The sequence below is a fragment of the Neolamprologus multifasciatus genome, chromosome 23 (genome assembly GCF_963576455.1).
Source record: "Neolamprologus multifasciatus chromosome 23, fNeoMul1.2, whole genome shotgun sequence".
NCBI classification, from domain to species: domain Eukaryota; kingdom Metazoa; phylum Chordata; class Actinopteri; order Cichliformes; family Cichlidae; genus Neolamprologus; species Neolamprologus multifasciatus.
Genome location: NC_140460.1, coordinates 1,194,286 through 1,220,596, shown reverse-complemented (window position 1 = coordinate 1,220,596; position 26,311 = coordinate 1,194,286). Strand labels below are relative to the sequence as shown.

The following is a 26,311-nucleotide window of genomic DNA, read 5'->3' as shown; positions in this document are numbered from 1 at the left end:
TGTGCTTTGAGCTGACCGATTCATCAGCGAGAGGCTGAATCATCAGTGACAGCTTGAGTGGGAAGCAGACAGCAGAAAGCTATACAACATTGAAGCATCAGGTAAACTTGGCCTCAGAAAGATGACATCATATTTACAAGGCTAACGCCGGGACATTCAGGCTGGCGAGTGGAGCTAGCAGAGAAACTCAGTGGGTTCCTGGAGCCTGCAGTGCATGTGCTCGTGGGTTCCTGTGGGACCGTGTCAAAGGAGAATTTAGGAAACTGGACATTAGACAGATTTCCCTTTATAATGCTGTTTGATGGGACACAAACACAGAACGCTACCCACTCAGTGGGATGCCAAACACTGCGCTGATGTACAACACCAGTGGGAGGCAGCAATGTGCTAAGCTGTGAGACAAACAAACTGAGGACACTGGACGCTTAAATTGTTGTGGCTCTTCGTAGCCGTGCCCTAAAGAATTTCCTGCTGTTCCACTTTAAGTGGGAATAAAGAATAATGTTGTACTAAGGAAGACTTGAGACTACAAGGTCATAAATTAAGTAAGATGTAGGATCATTTTCTGGTAGACTTAATAGACAATGCTCAGGAGATCGCCCCCTACTGGCCAATAGAAAGACTGCCACGCTGAAAGCTGTGTTCCTCTCCTACATAAGAAAAGAATTAAGGTCAAAGTTCCTTCACATTACTTCCCGTTAATGCTGGTAAAGGTGGTTCTGTCGGTCTGCATAGCGTCTATTAGCTTGATGCTAATGATCCATTGCAAACAGCATGTATGATTGCGTTAATCTTAGCATGCTAATGTTTAGCTAATTTAGCATGTTAGCAAGCTGACACTACAATTAGCGTTTAACGTAGCACTGCTAGCATTAAGGTAAGATGTGATGCTGTATATTTAAGCCTTTGTAGGCTACATTGTACAGCTGCTTAGACAAAGAGGAAGCTTTAATGTAGAGATAGTAAATTAATTTGACATTGTGGGACACCGGATGCTGGAGCAGTGACACTCCGCTTTCTGTCAGTGTAAAGACATTTAGCTAAACATTTCAGTTTCAACAGTAGTCTCAGTTTTTCTACATGACCAATGTGTAAAGTTACAGAAAAGGTTCTGGTACCTCAAATTACATTTGTTTATAACTGAAATATTACATTTTAAAATCCCTTTCACTTCACCTCGGTGCCACTGTGTAAACTTGATTTGCTACATGTTGTAATACATATTTGCCTGCAGAGCTCCACAGTTCACCAACAGCTGGTTAAGCAGAAGAAATGCACTTTCATAAGCTTACATCAAAAGTCACCACATGATATGATAGACACAAGCTGTTTCTCTGTGAATCCTGTGTAATCTGTATTTGCAGCAGTGAGCTTTAAACTAAGAAGTGCTGACAAAAAGCAAAGTGTACTTTTAGCAGAGGTTATAGATTCATGTCGTTATCTGAGGGGCTGCCATGTGCATCCCTGTTGTGCTGTGTCTAAAACGAGCCTCATTTTGAATACTAACTCAGGTAGGCTGTTATCAGATGTGTGCTCCTGTCCCAAAGGCAAATGAGTTCGTGTAAGAACGTGCTGTTTGGTCCTTATCTGCCTGGCCTTGAACACTTCTGATATGCCCCATGTCTGCTGATGTCTCACTTCTGCTGATCACCTCAGGATTCTCACTCCTTTCTCTCCCATCTGGCTTTCTTTCCAGGAAACACGTGCAGAACGGGATCACAAAGGAGAAGCATTTATAACAGGCCCTCCGTCGCCACCACCTGGCACTAGGCTGCTGGTACATGCAAGACAAAGACGCCCTCCTTCAACGTGGAGCATGTTTTAAAGGAAGAGCATCTTGAAAGGGAAACATCGAGTCTGATGACTTTTTACTCTCTGTATTTGTTTTTAGAACATTTCAAATCATCGCTGTCATTTTGTTTCCAGATTGGTTTCATTGGAGCACTGTGAATGTTATTTCAGCCGACTTTTTGTCTTACTCTTGTTAACTTTACATTTGACAGATTCAGTAGAAACGAGCAGTTTGAATGAGAGCTGTAATTGTCGCGTACAGCTGTGCACCCTGCGCAGCACCGCAGCGCCCAGGCGAGGAAAGGTTTTGGCCAGTAAATGGTTCTGTAGACATTTAGATATTTAGTAATTCCTAATGAATCGCTTCCTCCGTCTTACACCTCCGCCCGTCCTCTCTGACCTATGATAGGAGGAAGAAGGGCAAAAAACAAACATGGCACGGTGGTGTGAGAAAGGCTGCCTGGCCTTTGGCCGCTTCACCACATGTATTGATTTTCATATCATCGCACAAGTCGGTGGTGGGACCAGGCGGCTCTGGCTGCCTGCTTTCAATTAGCTTGATTTCAAAAAACCATGTGTGTGTGTGTGTAAAGTGGATGTTTTTTAATCTTTTGTTTCTCTTGTACTGACCATCGCAGGCATTAGGAATATCCACCTGTCATTCCTGTACGGAAAGTTTATTTGCTTTGTTTTTTAAATTATTTGTTCCCGTGTGTGTGTGTGTGTGTCGCAGAGCATCTGTCGCTGACATGAAGGCGTACAAGCTGATTGCTGGTTTAATGACAGCAAATAGCTGGACTTGATTGACTGGGTTTCAGAATCAGAAGATTTCAGGTGGTGGCGGCTAAAATAAGGAGCCAATAATAATCATGGAAAGACTGAATGGTGAAAAACAAAACGTTATGTATGCGCAGATTATGGACTTCAGAAATGCATGACATCGGAATGATTTTGGAACTGCTATGAAATGATCACGAAACATCCTACAGCTGTGTAATCATGAAGTTTTTACTAACTCGTCCTAAAAGCGATCTGTTTGTTTTCTCTGAGTTTGGCGCAGCGAGGCCACCGAACACAAATATCCCAGAAACGTTTCCCCCAGCCTGAGGGAAGATTTTTCTATGATTTCTAATTTGAACATATTAATAACTTGAACTCGAGTGAAAGGGAACTGTTCCCTCGCTGGTTTCCAGCTCGTACTTTAGTGGGAACGGCCGCTGTAGAAAATAAGGGACATTTCAGTTTTTCCACCTTCTCGATCAAATCCAAGCGCTTGTTTGGATGAACAGCATGCTTGTGCTGCTGGAGCAGGCTGCAGATGTCGTCCGTCCCTACGAGACGATCCGCTTTGCTTTGTGTGTCTTCCACGCTGCTCGCATCGTGTTTGGGGGGGTTCGAGCTAACTTATTTCCTTTCCCTTAGTATCTGTTGGTGCAGATTATTGATTTATTTTAATTTGCTGCTGTTATTTTTCCTGAGAGAGAGACGTTTGTATTTCAGATGTGTTGTTGTTTTTCCTGCTGTGTGTGAGTCGCTGATCGTGATGCGACAGCCCAGGTCGGATGTTTTCAGGGACCGGGGGGCGGGGGGTTGTCCATCTACGTGGCGAACATCTGGATCTCGTCTCCGACCTCTTCCATTTAATCTGAATGCTGGCTTGCACTCGTTTTACTGTAGTGGTGACACATCTGTACTGTAGGTGACACGGTTGATCTGACGAGACCGTCCAGTTTGCCGATCAGCTCAGAATGAAGTCTGCAGTAAACCCTCAAAAATCCACGTCCTGGATCAGGTGTGACTCGCCCTCTAAAGCCTGACGTGGCGAAACGTCTCTCCCACCGTGTCGTACAACTGCGCTGATGTCTGTACAAGTGACTGTTCTTGGGGTGGGCAGTGTGGTTATGCGTAACACTAGCCAATGTGTCCACCCTGGTTACTGTCCTTCAGAACCTCATCGTGTTTTTAATCAGGAGGTACAAATTCTGAATATTAAAAATGATGACAGATTTCACCCATATCGCCCACCCCCGGCTCAGAGCTGACTAAAACCATCCTGTCTCAGCTTACAGCTGAGGTCATGTGAACTTGACCTCATCACAGCGTACACTAAGAACATCAGGGCGTGATGTTGAAGTGCATAAACAGGACCGAGACGTTAGCAGCAGAGCTCGCTGTGCGCTCTCACCTCATCACCTCCACTCCCTCATGTTTAGGGGAGTGATGATGAATGAAGGACTCACAGGACTTCCTGTTGCAGGATGTATTTGGTCCCTGTATGCATACAGTCGCCAAAGCTTCATAACTGACAGGGCGACCTTACTGATGAGGTCCAATCAGGTGTTTTTGTTCAGGTATGTTGGCTGGTTCGCAGTTAAAACGTTTTAGGGAGTGACGACACAAAGGGAACTTTCCACAGACTCATCAGTGTAACGGCATCTTTGAGAAGTCACCTTATTTAAGAGACTGCAGTAAGCGGATTATTACACGTTGATCTCGCCACCTCAGCTTCGTCCTCGCCCAACAAACAACAAAAATGGCATTCAGATTGTTTCTGGTCAATATGGAAGCTTTTTTTCCACCACTGAAAACAAAGGCAGGTGGAGTTAATCAAAATTTCAATTGCAAAAAGATGAAATAAGAAATTCAGTGGCAGAAACAAACTTTCAGAGACTGCCTCAAAGTTTTCGACCCAAAGCTTCGTCATGATTTGATTGTGCCAAAATTTCCACCCGAGCTGATGAGGCGAGTGTCTGTGGGAGCAAAGAGGAGCAAAGAGGAGCGCTAACAGAGCGGCAGGGCCAGAAAAAGCCCTGCAGGTATTTTTACGCATTGCACTGTAATTTATTAATATTATTTTTATTGTTCATCAGTAGATCAAAATTAAAAGGTGCATTTAGCAACTGAAGGATGATTAATTAAATCAATTAATTTCACGTGTTTTAACTTGTTTTGGACCCTTGATGCACAAAGATGTAGGAATGACCCCGAGGTTGAACTGAATCTGGCCACTTTCTAAAACACGACTACTTGATAAAAACAAACCTCATACTTGCTTTTTTGTAATACGATTTTAATACCATTCAGCCAATGTTATCGTTTCTTTTTTTCTCATTAAATAAAACGTGGGTAAAGAACGATCTGAGTGGTTTTCATGTGTCATTTATTTTTAATCACAACCGTTTTCACTTTCATTGCAAAGATCAAGTGTTGCAGATGAAGCAGATTCAGTGCACAAACAAAAACAAAGCCATTTAATAAATTATAACTCATATTTACCACACAGTCAGTTCCCCCTCCATGGGTCTGCTGATTGGGAGGGGGAGGGGGTCACAGGTCATGTGGTAACAGAGAAAATACATTTTTTTAAAAAGCAAATTAACACTTTTCACCCAAAGCAAAGACGAGGGCAAGGATTTAAAAAGATCTGGTTTGGTCAAATCATTTTTGCAAGTCAGCAAAAGGTCCCATCTACTGATTAGAAAAGGGGTGAAAGGGGAGGGGCTCGTTTTATTGATTAGATAAGAAAACAAAACATGGCTCCATGTGACATTTTGAAAAGCTCTCCGAGTAGCTGGCGCCACCAGCGTGACCGTTTCTCGATTTAAAAAAGGCAAATCAGACAAAGACGACACAGGAAACAAACAAATGGCACGAAAAGCAAACAGAAACGCCAAAGTGAAAACTGTCACTACACAACTACATTAATGATGTGACGGGGTTTGTATTAAAGGCATGGAGATACGATCTAAAGACTACTTCACATTTCATTTAGACAGATCGACGTCGTGTCCGTAAACAGTACTCGTGTTTGAGGCTGTCACGCTCCAGTCGCTCTCGACACAACGCTCACAGTCTACACGCTGGACGGTTTCAGACACAGCGAACCGTCAGCGGCCGATCGTGCGAGCGTTATATTTAGAGAGACTCCCTGGTGATCGGCCCTCCTGACAAAAGGAAATTCTGGGATAAACTGTGCGGTCAGCTTCTCCCTCTAGCTGCCTGAGACGACACGTGACGTCACGACGTTTGGCTCGTGAAGTACGCCGAGAAGAGGGACGGGGAGCGATCGGTGCAGCCACGTGACATCTCAACCAATCTCATCATGACCTGTGAGATTAACCCCCGTCGTTAAGGTTCAAAACAACACGAGTGACCACGCTGAATGAATGACAGAGACGTCTGTGGAGACTGAAATGATTCCTGATTATTCTGGTCCGTGAGACCAAACGGGTCAAAGTTGGCAGCAAGACAGGATCTGACATCATTGTTTGTGCATTAGGGACGAAGGAAATGGAAGTGATTCTGCTGGTTTGGAAACCATCGTGACAACAGCAGCTCGGTCCAGCCTCAGTGTCTTATTGGCCAGAGTTTATTGAATTTGAGGAAAAAGGGTACAGTAGGGTCCGGGGCAATAAACGCTGCTGCACGCCTTAGTGGGCCTTGGCCTTGGGTTGAGTGATTCTACGGACAACACTGTACAGGACTCCAAAGTTCTGCAAAGAGACGAAAGAAACAGGGTTAGTCTCATGAGCCCGACACACTCTGCAGACCTCTACAGCTCCACAGGTACTGCCCGACTAACTACACCTGGTGAGGTTAGGGTATGTCTGAAGTTGGCCTTGGGGCTAATCGAGCTGCTCTTGTAGTCGGTACCAGACTAATTGTTTCCCATTTTAATTGATGCTTAAAGTTGCATTCTAAAGGTTATGCAGCAGTCTGCCACCAGATGGCGCTGCATTGTCGAGAAGTGCAATAAATCTGTTAATCTAGGCCTGATCTCTTTGTTAATACCGTTAGTGTTTGCTTTTAAAAAGGCAAAAGAATAAGATGGTGTGTCCTATACAAAAAGAGATCCTCAGAGTGTGGAGGAGACACCAGGGAACATGAGAAGAGCTGGGCGGGGCCACAGGAGGACGCCGTTTTCTTCACCAACGTAAGCCGTTCACACAGAGTAAATGTGAGAGATGTGAAAGTCTCTGCTGTGGTGAACTTTATTCCACCTGCAACATAATCCAGTATAACTGGGGGAGCATATTTGTAACCCGCTGGGTACCAGGATGAAAGAGCAGCTGTTGGGCCTCGTGTGGGTACAGCGCCCAGAGCGTCTCTGCAGGTCCTGGATGACAAAGACACTGACGGGCCCACGCAGTCGTTTTAGGACGTTATGCAACACTGTGTTCAAATCCACCAAACAGCACCACAGCAGTGATCCAAATCTGAACGCATTCGCCGTCTCATCTCCAGACTGTCAGGAGTGCAAACAGCTACATCCTGATTCAGCCTGTGAGTCAAAACTTTTACTTTTATGTGACTGTGAATCAAATCAAGCCCTTATGGTTCCTTTAATTTTCGTCTCCGCTGATGTTCGTTACATCATTTTGTGCTCAGTGAATTACCCGACTTGAGTATTCGGTTGGATCTGATGTGAGAGTTAAGTGTTCCCTAATGATGTTCCCTAAGAGTTAAGTGTTCCCTAATGATGTTTCCTAAGAGTTAAGTGTTCCCCAATGATGTTCCCTAAGAGTTAAGTGTTCCCCAATGATGTTCCCTAAGAGTTAAGTGTTCCCTAATGATGTTCCCTAAGAGTTAAGGGTTCCCTAATGATGTTCCCTAAGAGTTAAGTGTTCCCTAATGATGTTCCCTAAGAGTTAAGTGTTCCCCAATGATGTTCCCTAAGAGTTAAGTGTTCCCTAATGATGTTCCCTAAGAGTTAAGTGTTCCCCAATGATGTTTCCTAAGAGTTAAGTGTTCCCTAATGATGTTACCTAAGAGTTAAGTGTTCCCTAATGATGTTCCCTAAGAGTTAAGTGTTCTCTAATGATGTTCCCTAAGAGTTAAGTGTTCCCCAATGATGTTCCCTAAGAGTTAAGTGTTCCCTAATGATGTTCCCTAAGAGTTAAGTGTTCCCTAATGATGTTCCCTAAGAGTTAAGTGTTCTCTAATGATGTTCCCTAAGAGTTAAGTGTTCCCCAATGATGTTCCCTAAGAGTTAAGTGTTCCCTAATGATGTTCCCTAAGAGTTAAGTGTTCCCTAATGATGTTCCCTAAGAGTTAAGGGTTCCCTAATGATGTTCCCTAAGAGTTAAGTGTTCCCTAATGATGTTCCCTAAGAGTTAAGGGTTCCCTAATGAGCCGAAAAGATGGCATCATGAATAAAGTGACATGACACTTACCTGGATAGCCAAATACACCATCCCCAGGTAGGCTGCGATGCAGACAGCCAGCAGCAGGTCAAAGATAGCGGGCTTCACTCTGAGTGAGGAAAAAGAAAAGTTTAACATGGGGAAGAGAGCATTGCTACATCATGTTTTAATTTATGAATTTGATCTCATATGCAACAAAGTTTCTAAATAATTATGACATCACAGCTGTGAGCTGCAGAGGAGCCTTAAAGCCGCTCTGTGCAGAGAAAACGAGCTGCCTGAAGCCGTACCTGTAAGCATTCATTGTCTGCTTCAGCTGGTCATAAAACACAAACTCTGGATCCCTGAAGAGGAGAGAACGAGAAGCTGACATGCTGACGAGGAAACAGATCAAAAAACCTCCCTCCCATCGCTGCAGGTGTGGATTTTTTCCTTTTTTACCTCTTGTCAGCTTTGACGTAGTGTCTTTTGACATCCTTGAGGTAGCGTCCCAGGTGATACTCCAGGGTGGACACCACGGTGCTGTCTTTGTCCACCAGCTGAGCAGCTCTGGGCTGCGCCGTGAGCCAGTCCACCACGGCTGACAGCTGCTCGTCCTGCACCTGCTGGTAGGAGACCAACACGTGAGCTCAACACCCGTGATCGCTGAGAGACTGAAGATGTAATAAAAATTAAGTTATCTGCTGCACTGTGCATGTTTTAGGAAAATAAAATCAGGTTCCAGGGAGGCGAGCGACTCGGATGATGATGTAACAGGACAGACAGGTGACGTACCATCTGCTCAGTGAAAATCTGCAGGTCTCCAGGTGCTCCCTTTAAGTTTAAACAAACAGCTCACATTAGCATTACAGTGTTTACAAACTTCATCTGTTTAAACCTTTTTAAAAATTGCTGTTTAGACCTTTTCTGTAAGGTTGTAGACGACCCTCGCCAGAGCCTCTGCTACCAGCTTGGTGTTCCTGCTGAGCTTCTTCACATCTACGTGAGGCCTGTAAGACACAAATACGAGTTTGCAGACAGTTAGACGACAGCAAGTCGTCCGAGGGGAAGAGCAGAAACCGGGGAGCTGATCACAGAGCGTCTGTTTTCACACACAGACAGGCTGAGACGTAGGAAGTCTGAGAAGACGCTCGCTCACAGAGACAAATCGACGGCTACAGGAGAGGAAACGACTCTGACTCCTTACAACCTCGTTTAGATGAAACATCACAAACATTATTGACAGCATGGAAAAGTCCTGCCTGTCTGCAGAGTAAAAAAGACCATCTAGATGATGCCTTTGCTAAGATTTTCCTGAATCTTGGTGGAAAATATCATCAAATAAAGCAAATGGAGTAAAAACAAAAAAGAAATACAGGTTATGTAGACGGTGCATCAATGTTCCTGAGCAAAAACATCAACAAAACAAGAATCGGACCACAACTCATGACCGGCAGCTGGAATGGAAACACTATTTTTTGGTGATTCAAGAGACTTGCAGTAATGAACCCACCCAGCAGGGGGCTCTCCCGCTCCGTGGCGAGAGGAGGGGGACACTGACCGCACGTCCATGATGCTGGAGCGCTGAGCCAGCCGGTGCGAGGGCAGGTGGGACAGAGTGAAGGCGGGCAGGCGGCGGATCCCGAAACGTTCGTGCTCCCACGCCAGCATGTCGTCAGCCAGGTTGATTTTCTTGTGGACCATGGAGAACTTGACCTCTGGATACTGACTCGCAACCACCTGGGAGGAAGACACAGAAGAATGTGACCTCTGCTTCGGGTGTAATCTGTGATCCGTCTAAGCTGCTCCAAGACATCATCGAGTCTGTGACTTCTTACCGCCTCCAGCTCTTTCAGCAGGGAATACTGAGGGGTTCCCTCTTTGGGGGGTTTGGACACATGAAGGTGCAGAGAGTCTCCGTTCCCCAAAGTATCCAGACACAACACAAAGGCTACGTTATCCTGCAGCAGACTGGAGTCTGACGAGGAAGACGGGAAGAAGAGACAACAGATCTAACCAGCTTTTAAACACATTACTACTAAAAATACTACAAACTACATTAAATAATTATAAAATATGTTTTTATATACATTAACTTGATGTTGAAATGTGGATTATGGATGCATGAATGCTGCAGGGTTTGTGTGAGACCGCTGAACGATACCTGTGTGATCTAAATTGTCCTCCAGCCAGCGTTTGGTGCCCTGGTAGTTAAACTTTCCTCCGCCGGACAGAAAGAACAGCAGGTTGTACCTGAACACAGCACGATTCACACATGAGAGGGTTTTGCAATGTTGGTATTAGGGCTGCCACGATTAGTCGACTAGTCACGATTACGTCGACTATCAAAATCGTCGACGACTGATTTAATAGTCGACGCGTCGTTTGAAGCTTTGTAAGATCCCAAAAGACGCAGGAATAAGTAGTAGGATTTAAGAGTGTAATAACGGACTGAAACAGAAGATGGCAGCACTGCATGTACAAGGATGCCAGCTGCCGTTAAACCCCGAAGAAGAAGAAACTGTGTCCCAGAATTCATAGCGCAGCCCAGCTCAGTTTCCAACAATGGCGGCAGCTAGTTAGTTTTAATATTACTCTTATTATTCTTTCTGGGTCACAAAATAAACGTTTAACATATTTTCAGGCGAGAATGTAGCTGTGTAAACCTCAAATATCTGCTCAGTTTATCAAGACACCACATATTTTCAAAAGCGCTCCGACGTTTTCGGAGACGTCTGTTAGCCACTAGCTCGATAGCTAGCCGGGGGCTAGGCTAACTAGAGCCGTGAGAACACCGGACTCCCGGCAAATCGTCTCTTTCGCTACTCAGGTTAAACATGATATACAAGTCACTTAGATAACTTAAAAATCGTATTGTTTGGCTTTTTTTAGTATTTTATTTGTTCCTGAGTAAATCGGTTTGGCTGAGATTAAAGTTATAGTTTTTACACAGTTGAATAAACGTCAAGCAGACAGCTGATTATCAGAAGTGTGAGATCACGAGAATATACTCCCGTTATATTTTAGATAGCAAGGAGTTTATTAAACTTCACCGAAACAATCTGCAAATTTCATTAAAATTTAATAAACTATCATCTTGTCTTTATTTTTAGTTAGCACATACCTGAAACACTTAAAGCTGTAAGCTAATAATAGTTATATAAGAGCAGATGCTGCTGGTGCAATAAGCTGTACGTTTTACGTCCAATGGATGATGATCTGATTAGTCGACTAATCGCAAAAATAATCGGTGACTAGTCGACTATCAAAATAATCGTTTGTGGCAGCCCTAGTCAGTGTTGCCAACTCCTCAGTAAGGAAAATCGCTATTGACTATGTGCACGTTAGCATATGCTACTTCCGGTGCGGAAACTCCTGTGGGGAGCTTTGTTTCCGGTGTCCTATTCGCGCCCTGTTTACGGTCCAAAACAAGTTAAGCAAATAAATAAATAAAGCCGCGATTTACATTTCTATAGATGTCTCGGGCATTTACCCAATATATCTGTAAATGATGTTCATTGACTTGTCGATATTTTTCTCCCGTGCCTCAGGGGAAAAGAGAAAATGGATTCAAATGTTATATTTCTCAGCTGTCCCTCGTTTATCGCGGGTGTTATGTTCTAAAAATAACCAGTGATAGGTGAAATCAAGTAGCCAATTTTATTTTTTGACGGTGCAAAACGTTTCGTGTACATCGTGGACATACAGCACTGCACTTCAGAGTCACACTGCTAGCGATAGATGCAGCGATTCTGTACTGTACAGGAGAGACGGAGGAGATCGTCTGCAGCGATCAGGACGCAGGACGTAACAAAGCATGCAAACTTGCGCTAAAAAATCTGCGAAACAGCGAGGTGAAAGGTGAACCGCGTTATAGCGAGGGACCGCTGTAATTTTGAAGGTAAGTCACAACATACCCTTCGTAAATACTAATGTATAGAAACCGTTACCAGCAATCATTCATTTTTTGTGTGGCTTTTTTTCACGGTTTGTTAACATGCTGTGTAGGTGTGTACTTGACTAGCTGATATCGACATAACGGGGAAAACATCTGGTTTGACTATTCTTCACCTGTAGTTTGAATGCTGAACATTTGCCTGTTTAAATCATGAGACAAGTCACTATACAGAGATGTGCTTCTGAATGTGGACGATGTGTCTTCTGCAGTTCTGCTTGTGTTTAGTGATGTAAACAACTGATCGATCTAAACTCTTTAAACATCAAAATTGATCATTAGATTTTTATGACACAACAGTGGTGAGTGTTCCCACCTTCTCCTCTTTGTAACTTAACGCGATCGTTCCGTTTTCGAGTTTTGGACATGATTTTGGAGAATATCTTCGCAGTAGCGATTGACCGCAAAGTAAAGCTACCGGAAATGTACAACCCCACATCCGGTCTCAAACCAGGAAGTTAGCATTTTCTCGTGCACAGGGTCAATTGGCTGTCCTAAATGTCGCTAGAAGTCGCTAAATGACGTCATCACCTAATTTGCATAATTGGTCATGCTAATGTAATTGTAATCTATGTTGTTGGAGAGAGAAATAACATCGTGGAAGAGACATAAAGTGAGTAAAAAACGTCCCAAATGCATTTAGAATTTATTTAGAACTACAAATTAAATTTATTTTAGCAATTATTGTTTTTTTAAAGTCACAATTCCAACCCTGCTCCTTTACCCGGGCTTGGACCGGCAAAAGTGACCCGAAATAGGCACTCTGGTGGAGTTACTTTGTGTGTGTGTGTTTATAAGTAGTTTTAAACCTGATCCACAAAACAGCATAAGAGTAAAAGAGTAAAAGAAGAACTGACTGCGTTACAGCACCCGCTGCTTGTTGAGAGTAAAAGCGATATGCGCTTTCACGTCTTTTTTTTAGCGACTTTTTTTAGAAAAAAAGTCGCTAGGGGGTCTGAAAACTCGCTAAATATAGCGACAAAGTCGCTAAGTTGGCAACACTGGCCCTAGTTGGTATATATACTCACTGCAAATATCTAGACAGCCAATCACATGGCAACAAATCAATCCAATCAGAGATGGGAGCCAGAGGAGAATGTCTAAACTGCTTCAAGCTGATGTGACATGAAAGATGGATCTGCCCTGCTTTGTGTAATTGGTGGTGATGTGATGGTGTGGGCGGCGTCTTCTAAGCACACTTTTAAGCTTTGAGACATGGCGCCTGCTGGAAGCAGCCATCACTGTGGTTGTAAACACATGGTCAGCAACACTCAGACAGAATGTGGTGTTTAAATGATGCCGCCTGTAATCATGGCGCCTACGGAAAATAAAAAACAAGGTTTTTCTAAAATGACGCAAATGTCCAACGAGTTTTATCTAAAATGCAACGACCACAACTTGAAATTGAGGTTAAAGTGGAAGAAACACAAATAACAACAAACTAAATCGATCTCTCCTCCACTGCATGTCTGCGCGTCCCTCCCCGAGCTGAAGGTTTCTTCCTGTTTCTTTTCCATTGTTGCCGAGTGATTGTTCAAAGTGGGTAATTTGATTGTTATGAAGCGCCGTGAGGCAGCTGTTGTTGTGATTCGGGGCTATAGAAATAACAATCGATCAAATCTAAATCTCCTGAGTGCTCGTGGTCGTTCAACAAAGAGTCTAAAATAACAGAGAAATTCACAGATTTTCAATAAAACAAGACGACACAGAGTCATGTGTCACGCTCACAAAGGCCCGCTCGTTTCCAATGTCAGGAGGGTCCTTAAATTCAAATCTATAAAATGTACTGTGTTTGTGTAAATTACTTTGAGGAGGCATTATCAATCAGCTGAAGCGAGATGCTCAGCACATCTCTTTTACTGTAAATAAGCATCTGATGGAGTTTAGTTGGAGCTAAGCGCAGCCCTGCAGTCACATCGGTTTGATTTGGTTGTTGTGTAATAACACAGCTTCCCATATTTGATCGCTCTTGGCTACAGCAGGGAAAAATGATGATGAAGCCAATCTCTTCAGTTCAGCTCCAATTAAAAACCATTGACGGATGCCATCACTTACTACATCGTCTTATATAAGGCCTACAGCAGTGCCAACGATGCACTTATGGTAAAGTCCACTTTCGCAGTCTTTAACCAGTGATTTCTTTCACTTCCTCTGCTGTTAAGTACTTTCAGACACACCGTATCAGGATATTAGTGACCACTCTGAGTGTTTAACACGGTCAGATGTGCTCGTTAGCTCAGCCGAGTGCAAAGATAATTCAATACAGTCCTCAAGAAGCAGCCTGACCATAACAAATGAGACAGACGTAACAAACACACTCCGGCTTATGTTCACATGAACTACTGAGGTCAGCAATCAATGCTACGCAAGGCTCGCAAAATTTCAAAATCTCTGGTAGCCCTTCGGGCAGGCATTCTTCAGTTTTTGGTAGCCCAAAATAAATTTAAGTAGCCCGAATAAAAAATTTTTTTTTTATGTTTGGTTTCCTTTACAATATTATACATTAAAGTATAATATTGTAACGGAAACAAAAATTAATCAAAAAAATTGTTAAAATACAAATCACAACAACTGTATAAAAATTAAAACCATCAACTCAAATACTTGGTTCTAATTGAACAAATTTCTATGAACTTGTAAGAACTGTGTAGAACATGAATCAGTCTGTGTCAGATCCTGAATCTGAAATTTTCACTGAAGTCACGGGTAAGAAGTAAGTGGAACCAAGATCTAGGCCATTTGCTTTTTGAAGTTTGCAAAGACTGCTAAATTCTGCCAGTGGTAGTTCACTCTTTGCAATATAGCACGCTGTTCTAAACAGCTTTTTCAGGAGTTCTTGTTGTGCTTGGTTTATTTGTAGTATGTTTTTTTTGCAATTGGTGTTTGTTCTGGGAAAGATACTGCAGACTGGGCAATAATGCATTTCTTGCATTTCTCATGGGTTCTGATGGGGTCTTTCTTAAAATGACTGGTCCCAGTAACAAAGGCGCTTGTCGACTCAGAAATCAAATGAAACTCACAACACACCTGGCAGAACATCATGTTCTTTAGCTCGTCATATTCCAGCCACAGAAATTCTTTTGTCCATGAAACCAAAAAAGCTGCGCTTTCTTTTTGCCTCATAGTCTTTAGGCTAGGTGACAAATCGTCAACATATTACGTTGTCGGCTACCCACCACATTCCTAAATGACGACCTCGGAAAAATGAGGAAATATGAGAACCGTATGGACTCAATCTACACATGTTCGCTCTTTTCCTTCAAATAGCTTAGAAACACGCTATTTAACATCATTTAAGTCCTGTTTAAGGTGAGGAAAAAGGTTATGGTTAGGGCTAGGGATAAGGTTAGGTTTAGGGCTGGACTACAGGGCTGGAACGTTGGTTACCGCGGGAGCGTCATTGCACTGGATTTCAGCCATAACCTGCCGCGTACCATAAGAACGCCGAAAGTCCCCTTTCGCGTTCCTCAGGAACGCCGCGGGACGTGACAAAACGTCGCCATGTTACGCCTCGGGAGTGAGAACGGGCTCGATTTGTCATATCGTTTCCGTTTTGTGGTCGGCTTTTCTTTGGCTGCCCCTTCTTCACCCTGACCTGTCTTATTTGGCTCTGCAGAACTAAAATACCAGCGTAAATCCTGCTGCTTTTACACACGTACTTACATAATGATCAGCGATTCTTTGCGCACTCAACCTCTCACATGTTTAAGCTTGCTGCCAGAGATTTCACTTGTCGCGTTTGAATAGTAAGCTAATGAGTGATAAGACGATGTCAGAGGAATTGGTGCGCAATTAATCGTCACTCACCAATCAGTGCTGCCGCTCTCTACACACCGTTCGCGCAATCGCAAAATGAAAATGAAAGCAAAAAGCAAGCGCAAATTCAAACGCGATTTCAATATGTCACATATTGACAGTGGCTCATCGATGCCAATGACATAATTACTCAGCTACATTGGCGAAAGAATGCAAAAGCACTGACATATATTTTCCTATGATAGCCCGACGGGCAGGGCTGAGTTAGATTTTGGTAGCCCAACTGGAAAAATCGCTAGCCCCGGGACGTCGGGCTAGCGATTTTGCGAGCCCTGCTACGTCTGTTTTCTCATATACACTGCAGATGTATTCACTGACCCATCTAAGTCACTGAACTCAGGTGCTCACATCACTTTCATGGCCACAGGTGTATAAAGTCATGCAGACCGCTCCTACAAACGTGTGGAAGGAGGAGTTGCTCTCAGGATCTCAGTGAACTCCAGCGTTGCACCGTGACAGCTGAAGTGATTTGGAACAACAATCATAGAGCGCAGACGTCCACACTGAGACGTTTTTGAAAACCCGTCTTCTTCTCTCCGTTTTGGCCTTTCAGCCACACTGAGACGGCGTTTTCTGAAAACGCTCTTCAAAGTGGATAAATTGGAAAGCGCTGGTTTCGCGTTGCGGTGTGGACAGCGTAAACGGAGGCTTTCAAAAGCCATCACAATTGTGACCAATTCAACTAAGATGGCGGAGAGCATTGTACAGCAGTGGTTTTGGTTTCCTCTCAATTTTGACAGTTAAAGATTAATATCAGTGATACAAGCTCCAGATAAAACTCGGCACTTTTCCTCCACATTTTGCCACAAAGTAAATAAACGGCAGACAGAAGTGATGCAGCTCAATCATCTTACTTTTCATCATCAAGCACAATGCAAAGTGTTGGCGTGAAGCAAACCACCGCTGGACTCTGGAGCAGCGGACGCTTGTTCTCTGGACTGACCAATCGCACAATTCAATGGACGAGTGTGGATTTTACGGTTGCCAGGAGAACGGCGACTGCATTGTGTCAAGTTTGGTGGAGGGGATTATGGTGTGGGGTCGTTGTTTTTAGCTTCTCACATCTTACATAAAGGGCGAGAAGTTCCTGTGAAAGGAATTCTTAATGCTTCAGCATATTTTGGACAATTTCATGCTCCCAACTTTGTGGAAACAGTTCGGGGACGACCCCTTCCTGTTCCAACATGACTGCACACCAGTGCACAAAGATACGGATGAGCGAGCGTGGTGTGGAAGAACTCGACTGGCCTGCACAGAGTCCTGACTTCAACCCGACAGAACACCTTTGGGATGAATTCGAGCGGAGCCAACATCAGTCTCTGACCTCACAAAAATGCTTCTGAAAGAATGGTTTCGGGGATTTTGACAAAACTCTTAAACCCCGTGAAAGCTTTCCCAGAAGAGCGGAAGCTGTTACAGCTGACATCATATTAAACCCTATGGATTACGAATGTCACTCGAGTTCAGGGGCGGAACAGACCTTCAGTGCGACGTCTAGCTTAAAGACATCGCACCACGGTGCTACCTGAGACACAAATGATCAGAAACATCGTAACGTGATTGTTGTTACTCACGCGGCGTGCGTCCTCTTGTAGGTGTAGAGTTTGGAGAAGAGTCGGGCCAGTTCCAGTAACATGGACACTCCGCTGCCGTTTGAGTCTGCTCCGTATGACAGCCACTACACAACAGAGCACAGGCTGATTACTTTGCTGCCCTATTTTCTCTTTTTTGACCAGCTCTCCACAAATATAACCTCTCCTACTTCAGCAGATCCTGCAGATATTTACTGACAAACCCCCTGACCGTGTCCAAGTTGTCAGTGATGACCGAGTTAGGAAAAAAGAAGCATACCGGAGCAACACCAAAGGAGTCGTAATGAGCCACCACCACGATGGTGGGGAGGTCCTCTCCTCCAACTCCAGCCAGACGGCCCTGTGAGCAAACAGATTCAGCCGTTATATCACGCTGAGAATAAAGAGGAAAGAACAGGAAACAATCTCACTGTGTTCGGTTAATTCTACTCTTCTGCTAATCTGCTGATCCTCTGCAGTCAGACTGAAGAGCTTTTTTAACACAAAGCTCAAAATGACTGTTTTTAGTCAATATAATGTACTTAAAGGCTGCATCAGCTCTAATCTTCACCTTTCACCAGCAGGGCCACGCCTGCTGGGTGACATCTGCTCCTGAAATTCAGATAAATTATCTCCAATTAGAGTAAAGCGAGTTTAGAGATAAGCATCCCCTACAGAGGTTTCATTAAATATGAGTACACACTAACTGCAGTCATGCTGTTCAAGATCATAAACATCAACTAATATTTTTCTTTCTTTAACAAAGGGAAGAGTTTGTGGCACTGAGATAGTCCATGAATCTCTCAGGCAAACACAGCTTCTGTCCATGTGGACATTTTAAACTGAAACATCAACGCGCTCGTCTGATACGGTTCAAAGGTTACTCTAATGTCAAGTCTTGTTCCCATCAGTTTCCTGACTTTACAGACTGTCAAGGACAAACTAATCTTGTTGCTTCACTAAAATCTGACGAACACTCTCGGAGGAGGAGAGATTCTTGTGAACTGTGCAGGACAGATGACAAAGCCTTCAGATGAAATCATGTGGAGCGTGTAAATTTTAAATAACATGAATTGTTATTTATTCATTTATGTTTTTTGTTCTGTATACTTTTATTTATATTTACATGTTTAAAAGAAAACAATTCAATTTTATTTATGCGTATTTATTTTATTGTTTTATAAATATTTTATTAATTTAGAGAGTGTCGATTCTCAACAGCAGTCACCTCAGGGCGCTACACCGTGAGGTGAAGCCCCTACACCCTATTAGAAAGAAACCCCAACAATCACATGACCCCTTATATGAACACCTGGCAACAGTGGGCAGGAAAAACAGGAAGAAACCTCTGGCAGAACCAGAAAAAAATGTAATGACTAAAACACATGCAGCCTTTAATCAAACTGTTTTTATTAGAATATTTATGCTAACAGTCAAAATCAATGACTGTGTTCATTGCGTTCAGTTTATTTTGGCAAATTAATGTGCTGAGAGCAAAAGATATGATCATGTGTTTTAGCAGTGTTACCGTTATTCTTCATCATCATCACCTATTTACACACAGTAGGGCTGTTCGATATAACGATATATATCTGATGACGATATAAAAACATCGTTTCATTTTACGCTATCGTTTGTTTCGTGGTGTCGCAAAATAAACTGTTTACAGTAATATTTTTCATGGTTCTGATGTCACTGTAGTTATTATTAATTTCTTAAAGTTCTCTCTTTCTCTTATATTTAATATAACCACACTACGGACGGACAAGCGCCTGTTTTTATGCGTTGTCGTTAGCAACAACGACGGTAACAGCATCACGTGTCCGCTTGTTTATGTTCCACATAAACCTTTCACAATAAAGCTCAATATCCTGTTGAGACTTTTCAAAATAAACTGAATCACGTAAAAGCAGATTATTTACGGATGAGAAGTAAAAAAGAGCCATCGGGTGCTAAAAAATAAACCTTAGACTCAAACGTTAGAACAGGCTTTTCCCCGCAGCACGCCGTGTAATAAATACTCACAAAGAAAACGGCGCCGTTACAACTTATGTCTAAAAATGTATCGTTTCATGCATCGGTTAAAACACTCGACTCCAGCTACATGACGCGCAGCTGGAAACACTTCACGCAAGTCGAGCTGCACGAGATTCACAGAATTTACAGAAAATGTTACATTTTTGTGATTTATATCGTTATCAGGACGATAGATGTCTTATATCCGGATATGAGATTCTGGTCATATCGCACAGCCCTACACACGAGTACCTAAAGTCAAACAGCACCAAGCAGTTTAAAACTGCAGTTTATTGTAAGAACTCTATTTCCCATCCAGAAACACTGAGTCAAGTCAGAGTAATCCCTGCTGAGTAAATCCACAGCTTTTGACCTGCTCGACTGTTTCTCGTTCAGGAGTTTAAGCCCACCCACATATTCAGAAGTCGCACACAAAACACTAAACCAACAGTCAGAGCTTCAGGCAGCAGCAGGGTCCACCTCAAAGCAGAGAGAAAATCCTCTGAATAGGTTTTTGTTATGTATTAGTGTTTGGCCTGAAGGCTTTTTTATGAAAACAAAAATACTAATCAACACAACTCGCCTTGGCAACATTTAAGAGACCAATGAGGAGAATCGAGCACCATGTCCCCAATGAGTAAATTAAACCGTTTCATTTCACTCAGTTGATTTTCCTCGTGTTCACCGTAGGAGGAAAACGCCTTCAAAAGCTCTCAGAGAAACGATCCAAACAAAAGTTTAAACTGTGACCCTTCATTATGTAAAACATAGTCGTAACCACCGTACTGCTTTGGCTGTGGACAAAAAAATATCTTCTAAAAAGGCTGTAATATTCTAACATACATGAAACTACTTTTCCTTATAAACAAAGGACTGCCAAAGGGATCCGTCTCTTCTCCCGGGAGCGACATTTGTCAAACAAGCGTGTAAACGACCACCTAATACGTTACATCTACCTGACATGAACATGCAGGTATCCTACACAGAGTTTACAATAGTGGCTAAGATACAACAGCAACGACAACAATGACAACTGACAATGTGGTGGAAGTGTTACTGGAAGTAACCAGGAAGTAATGTAATGGAAGTAATCCAGAATTGAATTCAAAATCCTGCTCCTCACATACAAGGTCTTAAATAATCAGGCCCCATCTTATCTTAATGACCTTGTAGTACCATATCACCCTATTAGAGCACTTCGCTCTCGCTCTGCAGGCCTACTTGTTGTTCCTAGAGTATTTAAAAGTAGAATGGGAGGCAGAGCCTTCAGTTTTCAGGCCCCTCTTCTGTGGAACCAGCTTCCAGTTTGGATTCAGGAGACAGACACTATCTCTACTTTTAAGATTAGACTTCAAACTTTCCTTTTTGCTAAAGCATATAGTTAGGGCTGGACCAGGTGACCCTGAATCCTCCCTTAGTTATGCTGCAATAGATGTAGGCTGCCGGGGGATTCCCATGATGCATTGAGTTTTTCCTTTCCAGTCACCTTTCTCACTCACTATGTATTAACAGACCTCTCTGTATTGAATCATATCTGTTATTAACCTCTGTCTCTCTTCCACAGCATGTCTTTATCCTGTCTTCCTTCTCTCACCCCAACCAATCACAGCAGATGGCCCCGCCCCTCCCTGAGCCTGGTTCTGCTGGAGGTTTCTTCCTGTTAAAAGGGAGTTTTTCCTTCCCACTGTCGCCAAAGTGCTGCTCATAGGGGGTCATATGATTGTTGGGTTTTTCTCTGTATCTATGAAGCGCCTTGAGGCGACTTTTGTTGTGATTTGGCGCTATATAAATAAAATTGAATTGAATTGAATTGAACACACACGTAGCAGACATGGAAACTGTAATCTTACACTGGAGGTCCCTGCAATCTAAATATTAGAGGTGGGGGAAAAAAACACGATACAGCATAGTATTGCAATATTTTGTGTGGCAATATTATATTTACACAGGGGACATTAAATATTTTACTAAATGAATTAAAACACAAGAACGAGAGGACCCACCTCCTGCACCACAAAGGAACGTTGCTGGGTGCAAATGTAACAGTTAAATATGAATCTGGAAACTTTCTGCATTTCTGTCTTTGTGATGATCAGAAACAAATCGAATGACCGTATTTGATCGCAAACTGATTTCAGTGATGGTCGGATTTAATGACAGCGTTTGTGTGCTTGATGATCTCATTTTGCATAAATCATTTTTGAGTTATTTGTTTTATCCAGTAAGATAAAAGTTATTGATAAAGTTTACCTTTAAGCACATCATTTGCAGTTGAAAAAAAGCTGATAACTCACATATATGTTATTGCAATATTCAGCATGACAAAATATAAAAAACAATAGTGTATTATGGGATGTTCCCACCTCTAGTAATGGTGTCAAATCTGCTACATGAGCTTTTTAGACTTCTACGTCAACGTGACTTTTTTAAACCCCAACCTCCCCAAATATATATTTTTATATAAACTAACTGTTAGCAACAAACTAAAAAATAAAGAAAATTAAAACTGATATCTAATTTCTCTTTTTTTTATTTGTCATAAGGCGCAGTAAACACTCTGGCAATTATCTCATGGATCAGTTGTTACAGAGGTAAGTATGGTTAACATATGGCTGTAAAGCAGGAGAATTATCCACCGCCAAAGTCTGGCAAGGAACAACACAAGGATGAAATCAGAAAAGATAAATGAACATCCAATCAGTTTGTAATGTGGCTCACCTCTAAACTGGTGATGGCCCAGTCACTGACGGCTTTGCTCTGAGCTCCACTGGTCACCATCTGAAAGCCGTTGGCTGTGGCCGTATGCAGCAGGACTAGAGAAAGCACAAAAAACATTATAAAAAACTAAAACGTGACGTTTAAAATCATACACATTGCAGATCATCAGCAGGTTCTCTACCTTCGGCTGCTGATAGGGAGCCCTGTGAGGATGAGGAGGTCAGCGTCTGTGTGTAGATAGACAGCAGCTCGTCATCCTCCATGGCGAAGTAGACGGGGACGATGGTCTCAGTAGCCAACATCTCAGGCTCCAACTCCATGAACTGCTACAGGGAGACGCGGTCGAGGACAGCAGAGTTAATAAAAGGGAAGGAAATCTGACTCAACCGCTTCATCTCTGCCAGCGCCGAGAAGAACGAATGATGGGCGGAAGCAGCAAACTGCTTGACACATTTACAGAGCTGTGTAACAAAAATCTGTGCAGATAACAATTCACCAGACATGTTAATTAGTTTAACATAACACATCAAATGCCTACTACTACTATACGTCCCTCCTTTTCCAGAAGATTCCCACGCGTGAAGTGGGAGGTTTAATTAGTCACAACATGTAGAGCACGAACACAGGAACACAGCACACGCTCAGGCTTATATGGTGCAAAGAAACCCGTCAAAAACAGCTCAAAGAGGTGGTGCTGTCAAAAAACAGCTGCCTTCCTGTTCCTATCACAACTGAGGTGCCCTTGAGCATGGCACTTATTGCTGTAAAATTATGCTTTAGTTTATCTCTGTGCAGACTATTAGCAGCAGAAAGGGAAAAAATATACTATGCATAAAAAAATGTCAACACTGGGTGTGTCTGCATTTGTGCCTTCCTGCGATGTAAACGTGTAAGCCACATGTTCTGACCTGATGCCTTACTTGGTCATATCTTCTGCAAATTATAAATATAAACTAAAGCTGTGAGCACAAAGTAGCTCACCTGCTGTTGTAATGCAATAAATTATAGCGCACACTAACGAAATTAGTGATGACTCACTCAATGGTAGCAGAGCTTTTATTAGGACAGGGTAGGCTTATATATTTCTCTTTGCTTTAGTGAATTTTTATTTAAAAATGGCCGACGATTATGTAAAAACAAACACCGGAGTTACTAACATAAGCCAATAATATACAAATCAGACGGGCTTGTCATAAATGTGACTGCGACCTGCCCTGATTGAAACAAAAGCACTCTGGCCAGCAAAACCACAGCTTTACTCAATTAAAAAGAATGATGGGCCAAAAGGTGCTACGGTGCAAACGCAATCCCAAAACTTCAGCCTTTGAAGTCTGATCGTGTGGCCTTGACTGGATTCAAACCTAACACAGTACCTTTAATATGAAAGCACGATCAACCTGGAAACAGTCAAAGGAACGTGCGCTGAACCTCACAAAGGCCCTGATTTACTCATTTTTCAGTTCTAGTTGAGCAGGGTCCCCGAGCTTTTATTATAGAAAGAGGTTTTGTTTTTTTACTTTGTTTTATTTTTAGATATATTATTGATTTAGTGACCGTTATGCAGAGTGTATATTTTGCATAACCTGTGGAGCAATTGGGTCAACTTGTTTAAAATGTGCTATAGAAATAAACTCTGACTTCACTATATACTAAAGCCACCGTGGAAACCAACACAGCACTGAACTGAAAATGAAGAAGCATGCGATAGTGGATTGTGGTGTTACAGATTGGCACGCTACCTGCACTATGTCTTGCGGCATAGCAGACATGTTCCTTGGCAGGATGATGACCACAGCCCCCGCTGACTGGCGCAGGGCTTTCTGGTACTTGTCATAGGAGAAGTCCGCCAGCCGCATGATTACACAGCGACGACTTAGCACCTCTGCCTCCACAGTACGGGCCTCCGTGTTCAGGATGGCGTTCCTGGTACCTGAGGACACAAGACACAAGGTTTGGAGCAGCACTGGGTGAGACCTGAAACTAATCTTTCAACACAGGGATGCTGAGGGTGAAAAAAGTTGCTTGGCACAGACCTTGGAGTGGTGAACTATTTGTCAAGGCTGACAGCTGCTATTTACTTATTTCTGCCACAGATACTAGACAGAGGAATCCCTTTAAGACACCCTTCATCTCCTCAGTCACTCTTCAGTGTACATGTTATACAGCCCAACAGGTCATTCACTCATCCAGCTAGTTATCAATTTGAGGAGGAACGGCCTGCCAGGGTTTTGCGCCTCTCACATTTAAGCTAAAAATCATTAAACGTACTAAATGAGGATACGTCTTCAGCTCTGAGCTCTGGTTGCATTATTTAAAGGAGCCTGGCTCCTGCTTGGGCCATAGGAAATGAGCTAGCTTATGCTAAGCTACATTAGCAGCCTGTTGTCATTGAAACTCCGCTTCAGGAAATTGGGCGCTTACTGTGTATGACAGCAAGGCTAACTGGTGTCGGACACTGAGCCCAGTCTCACCAACTTCACGCAGGGATGTCTGCCTTTTTGTGACAAGCAGGCTAAAGAAGCAGCCACCTTACCGTACGGCTGTCCCTGTAGGTCGTACTGCTGCATGCGGTACACCGTGAACTCGTGCGACGCCTCGGCCGGGAGCGGAGACACCAGGATGAGCACCGCCGGGATGAAGACGATGAAGGTGAGGGGAAACGAAGATTTAAACATGTTATCGAACACCTCGCTGGCTTCCTCGAACATTGTGGCGACTGTATTGGGCACAAAGCTAAAGATAAAACGACCCGTTGAGCTGTCACCGCTCCCACAAACTGACAGCCAGCCAACCGCAACCCAAGCCACTTCTGATCAGGCGGGCAGCTGGACGACCTCTGGACGGGAAACCGACGAGTCTGACGCCGCTGTTTTTTGTTTTTTCATTAAACCGATTTGCTAAAGTGCCCAGTAAACAATACGAGACATCTTATTTTTTATTTACAATAGTCAATCGATAATTTCTTATTTTAAACTGAGTTAAATTATGGGTCTTTCAGGGATCGTGTAGGACAACTATAACTGAAGAACTGTAAATTATTTACTGCCACCAGATGGCGCTATGCACCATGGAAACCAGAAGAATCCCTGCGTGATCCTACTGAACATACAAAAGCACTAACTCCAGAATCAGTGTTTGTCTACACATAACACAAAACTTAGCAAAGAGCCGACTTTAAACTGCATCTTTAAGCACTCACTCAAATCATTTGTTTCCATTTCTTTCATTGAATCTACAAAAAAATGCCAAAGATAGTTTGACTGACTGACATAAAATTGTATTTTTGTATCAACAAAGTCATTCCCAAAGACCTTTTAGCTGACAGCTTGGCATACCTCAGCATTGTGTGCAGTGTTTCCTTAAAAAAACAGCCATGAAAACTGTACAAATGGAGAAGAAAAGAAGGAGTGGGCCTAAAAACTATTTGCAGAAGAAATGAAAGTCATGTCTTTGAAATGGAAAAAAGAAATCCAACCAAGACCTGATACAGGACCTGAACGATGCATCTGCTCATTCATTTGATACTCTTCACTGAAGTCCCGTCAGAAATGGTAAATGGACCTGTGAACTGAGCACTCCAAGCATTTTTTACTACAAGCCTCAGTCACCCATTCACACACATTCATACAAAGGCTTTTTTCTTTATCTAAGCACCTTGTCTAACATTCGCACACATACTCAGATGGAAGCAACACAGGGTTATAATTTATTTATGTTTGATATATTAAAATGATTTCCCATCCTTTGATATGCAGACTGGAGAATCAAATCACTGTCCTTTTAGAGGACCAGTGCTACTTCCATGTCCGTGGTCACAGAACTTATGGCGTAATGAACCCAAAGTCTGGGATCATCTTGACAGAGAACAGAACTAAAGGCAGCCAACATCCAAAGAAGTGCTTTGAATGTCCTTCAAGAAGCCTTAAATACTGTATTTTAGTATACGCAAGCAATACATTTCTGCAGCTTTTTCCCATTTTTCTACCAAAGTATTAAGAAATATGGGGTAGCTCAAGAATTTTGCACTGAACTGTAAGTCAAATTTGACTGGAAATTCATTTTATAGATTTTGTATGACTTTTCACCTCTGTCAGTGCGTGCCAGGGCAGCTGTGGCTACAATGTAGCTGCCATCACCAGTGTGTGAATGTGTGGATGGGTGGACAACTGTCAGTGTTGGGAAGGTTACTTTTAAAATGTATTCCATTACAGATTACAGATTACATGCCCTAAAATGTAATCTGTAACGTATTCCGTTACGTTACTCAATGAGAGTAACGTATTCTGAATACTTTGGATTACTTAATATATTATCATGCTGTT

At 42.8% G+C, this 26,311-nt stretch overlaps 2 protein-coding genes across 4 annotated transcripts in view; one reads left to right on the top strand and one right to left on the bottom strand.

Annotated features, from left to right (window-relative positions):
* Positions 1-4,383, top strand: part of cers1 (ceramide synthase 1) — a 35,908-nt gene extending 31,525 nt beyond the window's left edge. The window contains exon 7 of the mRNA XM_085152719.1: positions 1,697-4,383. Within this exon, the coding sequence (XP_085008845.1) occupies positions 1,697-1,739 (43 nt within the window). The 3' untranslated portion in view covers positions 1,740-4,383. The remainder of the gene's footprint in view (positions 1-1,696) is intronic.
* A 327-nt stretch (positions 4,384-4,710) lies between these two features.
* ncln (nicalin) lies at positions 4,711-25,168 on the bottom strand. 3 transcript variants are annotated; one of them, XM_085152713.1, is made up of 15 exons: positions 24,523-25,168; positions 23,729-23,919; positions 22,171-22,315; positions 21,990-22,084; positions 17,536-17,616; positions 17,259-17,362; positions 10,078-10,166; positions 9,752-9,891; positions 9,427-9,653; positions 8,836-8,923; positions 8,709-8,747; positions 8,376-8,536; positions 8,225-8,278; positions 7,965-8,043; positions 4,711-6,284 (listed from the first exon to the last, which is right to left on the bottom strand). In XM_085152713.1, exons 1-15 carry the CDS (start codon positions 24,695-24,697, stop codon positions 6,222-6,224), a joined length of 1,731 nt encoding a protein of 576 aa, XP_085008839.1. In that variant the 5' UTR covers positions 24,698-25,168; the 3' UTR covers positions 4,711-6,221. The 3 variants fall into 3 exon arrangements, with proteins under 3 accessions (XP_085008839.1, XP_085008838.1, XP_085008840.1); XM_085152712.1 differs by having other exon boundaries at positions 8,376-8,539; positions 24,523-25,167; XM_085152714.1 differs by having other exon boundaries at positions 8,376-8,539; positions 9,475-9,653; positions 24,523-25,167.
* Between the last annotated feature and the right edge of the window lie 1,143 nt (positions 25,169-26,311).

Coding starts and splice junctions, on each gene's coding strand:
- ncln (XM_085152712.1), bottom strand. CDS start 24,697: ATGTTCGAGGAAGCCAGCGAGGTGTTCGATAACATGTTTAAATCTTCG. Junction 10,167..17,258: donor TACAAGAGGACGCACGCCGC/GTGAGTAACAAC, acceptor TGCTGTGTTCAG/GTACAACCTGCTGTTCTTTC. Junction 8,044..8,224: donor CAGACAATGAATGCTTACAG/GTACGGCTTCAG, acceptor TTCCTCACTCAG/AGTGAAGCCCGCTATCTTTG.